Below are 5,023 nucleotides of genomic sequence, written 5' to 3' on the forward strand. Positions count from 1 at the left end.
TTAATTTACAAAGATGACCAACTGATTTTAAATGGGCTAGATATTTAACTCTGAAATACTGGTTGAGCAATAACCACACTGCAATATATAGAATGAGGATTTTCACTCTCACACTCAACCTGCATATTCTATTTTGCACATAATACATATACAATATTTTCATTTACTCAACTGAGAATTAATTAGTCCTTATGCAAACCATTTCCCCATTCTGCTAATCAGCATTCAGGGGATTATATAAATGTAAAACAGTTTTTGTATAACAGAAAACCATACATCTCCTGGATACTATGGTGATGAATAAATGTATAATGTCTGAGGGTGACAGTGGGGAGGGAAAAGCAACTGTACATCCTCACACTCTGATTGGCCAAGACTATTCAATTTCAACATAAATTCAAGTAAATTGTCATGAATGGGAATTTATGTTTCCAATTAGGAGAAAATAGATCCCTGTAGGCCTTAACTCAGAACTGCAGCTTCATTGGTTTATATTTATAGTGTATACATATGCATATTTGCTTTATATTTCACAGGACGTATATACCCTGAACTCCCTTCCTTAGCCACCAGTGAAGCCTCTAGCAAAGAGTGATAGATCTCGCCTGCCTCTCACTCCCTGGCATCCAATGAGTCCACTTTTCAGCTGCTTCATTGGTTTTTCTTAATATTTGCCCTTTCTAATTTTATGTTCAGCTCTTCCTCATCGTGATCCTCACCTTTCCCTTCTGAATTTCTCTCCCATTTACTCATTTTCAGTGTCTTAAAATCCATTTTCATTACTCCAATCACTAATTCTCCATTCTCTTGCCTTCTGACTCCATGTTGAACCCTGTGCTCCCTGAGTTAAACTCCAAGTGCCTCCATTGTGCTTCCCGGCAGAAGGCCCTACCCCTGCCCAGAGCAACGGGAGAACATGCACCAGGAAGCGATGCACTCAAAATGCAGCAATGAGAACATCAGAGAGTCAGAATCCTGGCCGCTCCCTCCAAAGCGCCCCTGCTCACTCTGCTCTCGGCCCCTCACAGAGATCAGAGTTACTACTCTGCCTGCATTCTGTGTGCCAACAGCCTACTCCTTTGCCCACAGAGATCAGTATGGGCTGGACACTCTGTACTGGTTTTTCACCATTTGAAGCAGCTTGTGCTTGAAAGTAAGGAAGATGACAGCAAAGGCAACTAGCAGGGTCAGGCAGGCAGGGAGAGTAAGCACCAGGTACAACAAAGCCATATTCACTGTCATCCGCCTGCAGCTCTGGAGCACAGACTCAGGCAGCCCCACTGTATTAATAATGTTAGAGGAGTAGTTGCAGGTGACCTGCCCCCTGTCCACAACACGCACTGTCCTGAGACTGTGAAGGAAGTCCCACCACTCCAGCTTGCAGCAGTCAAATGGGTTGTGGCTGAGGTAGAGCACACTCAGACTCCTCCCAAGTTGCTTCTGCATTGAGTGCTGTGGAAGAGAGGGAAGATGGTTTCTCCGGAGATCCAGGGTATGCAGTTTCAGACCACTCAAGGACTCTGGGAAGCTGGTCAGGGAGTTTTCAGAGACGTCCAAACTTACCAAGTTCTGAAAGCCAGAGAAGTCAATGTCTTCCATGGTGGAAGAGAGGCCAGTGTTCCTGAGAGATAAAACCTGCAGCATTAGTGCAATATCTTTTAGAGGTTGTAGGCCCCTAGCCAGTGCTCTCCGATTGTTAGACAGATCTAAGTGTGTTAGTGGTGTCCCACTGAAAGTATTGCTGGCCACCATTTCCAGGCCACACCCAGCCAAGTAAAGTTTCCTGAGGGATGTTACATTCCTTAAGTCTATGCAGATGGGATATTCAGCCGCATCTGCATTAGCTTGCTGGGGACAGAGGTCTATGTGGTTGTGACTGAGGTCAACTGTAGTGATCTCTGTGTGGGTGAAAATGTTAGGCGGCACCCTCTGCAACCTATTGGTACTCAGATTAAACGATCTAAGGTTTGGCAGGGTGCCTTCAGAACCTAGATCCACCTGCAGTTCTGAGAGCTGATTCTGGCTGAGATCAAGGTCCGTGAGCATGCCCAGGGGTTCTCTCTCCTGGATGTGAAGGGTCTCTAAGCAGTTCTGGTTAAGCTTCAGATGGGAGAGGGAAGTCATCCTTCCCAGGAAGCCATCAGGGAGGTACCGGAACTGGTTCTGGCTCATATCCAGAAAGCTCAAGGAAGAGAGATTGCTCAGGCTGACCTCTTCCCAGAGACTGAGGGTAGTGACATTAGTGGTATTGCCCTCTATGAGAAGGAACTGCACCGTGACATCCATGAGGGACGTAGCATTGGGAAGTTTGCGATAAAAGCTCATTTCATTGTCCCTCAGCAGCAGGGAGCGCAGTTTGCTCTGTCTTGGTAGTAGCGGGAAGAACAGGAGCCGGTTGTGGGAGAGATCTAGCGTCTCCAGCTCAAAGACAGCATCACCCTCTACGGCGAGGAACCACTCGATGATGTTGTTGCTGGCATTAAGCATCTTGAGCTGGGTCAGACCAAACTCCACGATGCAGGGAATGTAGTTGTAGGCCAGATTAAGCATCTGCAGGCCCTGCAGGCCTTCAAAGGTGCCCCCCTCAATCTCATAGATGTAGTTCTTCTCCAGGTTCAGCTCCTGCAGCTGGCTCAGGCTTTCAAAGACAGAGGAGTCCAAGCGCATTATGATGTTCCTGGCCATCGACAAGGACTCCAAGGAGGACAGGTTGCAGAGCATGGTAGCCACCATGTCCTCAGTGAGATGATTCCCAGACAGGTCCAGTTTCCTCAAGGCTGGTAAGGAGCGAAGAGCAGCAGCCGTCACAGAGTAGTTTGTAAAGAGGGTGTTGTCTGCCAAGGAGAGATTTTTGAGGTCTCTGCTGCCAAGGAAGGCCCCAGGTTCAATGAGTTCCAGTCTGTTCTCACGCAGGCTCAGTGTCTCCAGGTTTTGGTATTGCTGCAGAGAGGTATTCTTTAGGGTCCGTATAGTGTTGTGATCCAGGAAAAGCACCTCTATGTCAGCTGGGAGGTCTGCCGGGACTGTGCCTTGCCATCTCCCATTGCAATCCACAGCTCTGTGCAGCTGAAACAAAGAATACGAATATATCTATATCTATATATAAACAACACTGGAAATAGTGAAACTGGGGGCAAAGGCTTAGAGTTCAGATGGGAGAGGGTGCACAACATCTGATTCTTTATTTTCTGCCATCATCCTGACCTCTCCGCCTCTCCCAGACGACAAACATCAGATGGTAGCAGCAGTCATTTTTGCTTGAATCACTGATATAGTGAAGCCTGTGGGCAGCTGGGGGCAGACAATAACTGCCCCTCAAAAGACATACGAGATCAGATTGGCCTACTCTGAAGTTACAGCCAGGGTCTGCTTTCCAGCTGACCAACTATGTTCCCTATCTCCCTTTAGGACTCCCTGCTGGGATGCACTGGAAAGCAGAGCCTGCCTACAGGAGTAAATCAGGGCAGGACATGATCCTGCTCCAACATTCTCCCAGCCTGCTTACCCTGTTGGAATAGCACCAGCCAGCCTGCTCCTGGAGGCTGAGTGGCTGACTTGCACCCTTCGTGGTTCCACGGGCAGCAGCAGCATATAGCAGAGCACTGGTAGAGCAGACCTGCTGTTAGAGCTCCCACTCAGTGGATGTGGATCAAGAGATTGTATGTGGGGGTCAGTATCATTGAGCAGAGGATCACAGAGTATAGAGCAAATGAGGGACCAGGAAGAAAGAAAGGGGACTTCCCACCAAGGAGGGGGAAAGAGCCAATCAAGAAGAAAGAGGGATTTGGAATGATGCAGAGAAGAGGGTTCGGGGATGCAGGAAGAGGAGGAGAAATTAAGGGTGCAAAGCACAGAGGAGATGAAGGTTGATCTTGTGGTTAAAACACTGGATTGGGACTCAAATTCTGGGTTCATCTCCAAGTTCTGCCCCAGAGTCCCTGTGAGACCTTGGCTGAAACACAATCTCTCTATGCTTTCCTCAACCCCTCATCTGTAAAACAGAACAGCAGCATTTCCTCTCCTGTCTTCTCTACTTAGACTGTAAAATCTTTGGGGAAGGGGCTGTCTCTTACTTTGCATATGCACAGGATCTAGCACAATAATGTCCTGGTCTCATCTGGGAGCTATAGGCACTAATGTAGTACAAACAAAAAGAGGAGAAAACAGGACGAGAAGAGGAAAGAACAAAAGAGAAACTGGAAAAAATCCACCCTGTTCTAATCAGTGCCTCTTATCAGAGATAAGCTGGCTGCGGGGAGCAGAACCAGTTCTGTCAGCAGGAAGCAGCACAGAAAGACTGAAATCACCTAGCCTGGCTAAAAGGACTAAGGCTAAGAAATGGTGAAAATAAAGCAGGGGAAGCATTGCATTTGGTTTGCTATCACATGCCAGGCCAGATCCTCCAAAGGGCTCAGCACCCACAATAGGGGCCAAATTTTCAAGCTCAGTTCTATCAGGGCCGCCTGGGAGAGGGGGGGGGCAAGTGGGGCAATTTGCCTTGGGCCCCGCAGGGGCCCCCACGAGAATGTCGGAGGCTCCCCCCGCCTCTGCCTTCCCCCATAACTCCGGCGTCTCAGCACGCCGCGACCAGTAGCGGCCCTGGAGAGCGCTGCAGCGGCGTGTCTCGGGCGGGGCCCGACGTCCTCCCACTCGGAGCCGCGTGGTAAGGGGGTGGGGCTAGGGCTGGTGCTACCATTTAGGCAAACTAGGCAGTTGCCTAGGGCGCCAAGATTTGGGGGCGCCAAAAAGCGGTGCCCCCAATTTTTTTTTACAGCGTTCCTATGCCCCCTCCCCGAGCGCGCGGTCGCCGCTCCACTTCTCCCACCTCCCAGGCTTGCAGCGCCAATCAGCTGTTTGGCGCCGCAAGCCTGGGAGGGGAGGAGAATTAGAGCGGGGGGCTGCGTGCTCAGGGAGGGGGCATAGCAGAGGTAAGCTGGGGTGGGGAGCTGCCGCACGGCTCCCCGGGGGGGGAACTGTCGCGGGGGGGTGCCTCAGGGCGGGGGGGGGGGCGGGGGGCTGCCGC

At 50.1% G+C, this 5,023-nt stretch overlaps 1 protein-coding gene across 1 annotated transcript in view; it reads right to left on the reverse strand.

The window, feature by feature from the left end:
• Window positions 1–1,038: 1,038 nt before the first annotated feature.
• NRROS (negative regulator of reactive oxygen species) overlaps window positions 1,039–5,023 on the reverse strand; it is a 5,874-nt gene continuing 1,889 nt past the window's right edge. Inside the window, exon 2 of the mRNA XM_024211944.2 lies at window positions 1,039–3,066. Within this exon, the coding sequence (XP_024067712.1) occupies window positions 1,093–3,066 (1,974 nt within the window). The 3' untranslated portion in view covers window positions 1,039–1,092. The remainder of the gene's footprint in view (window positions 3,067–5,023) is intronic.

Source organism: Terrapene carolina, unplaced genomic scaffold (assembly GCF_002925995.2).
Source record: "Terrapene carolina triunguis isolate 2854851 unplaced genomic scaffold, T_m_triunguis-2.0 Scaffold837, whole genome shotgun sequence".
Taxonomy (NCBI): Eukaryota; Metazoa; Chordata; order Testudines; family Emydidae; genus Terrapene; species Terrapene triunguis.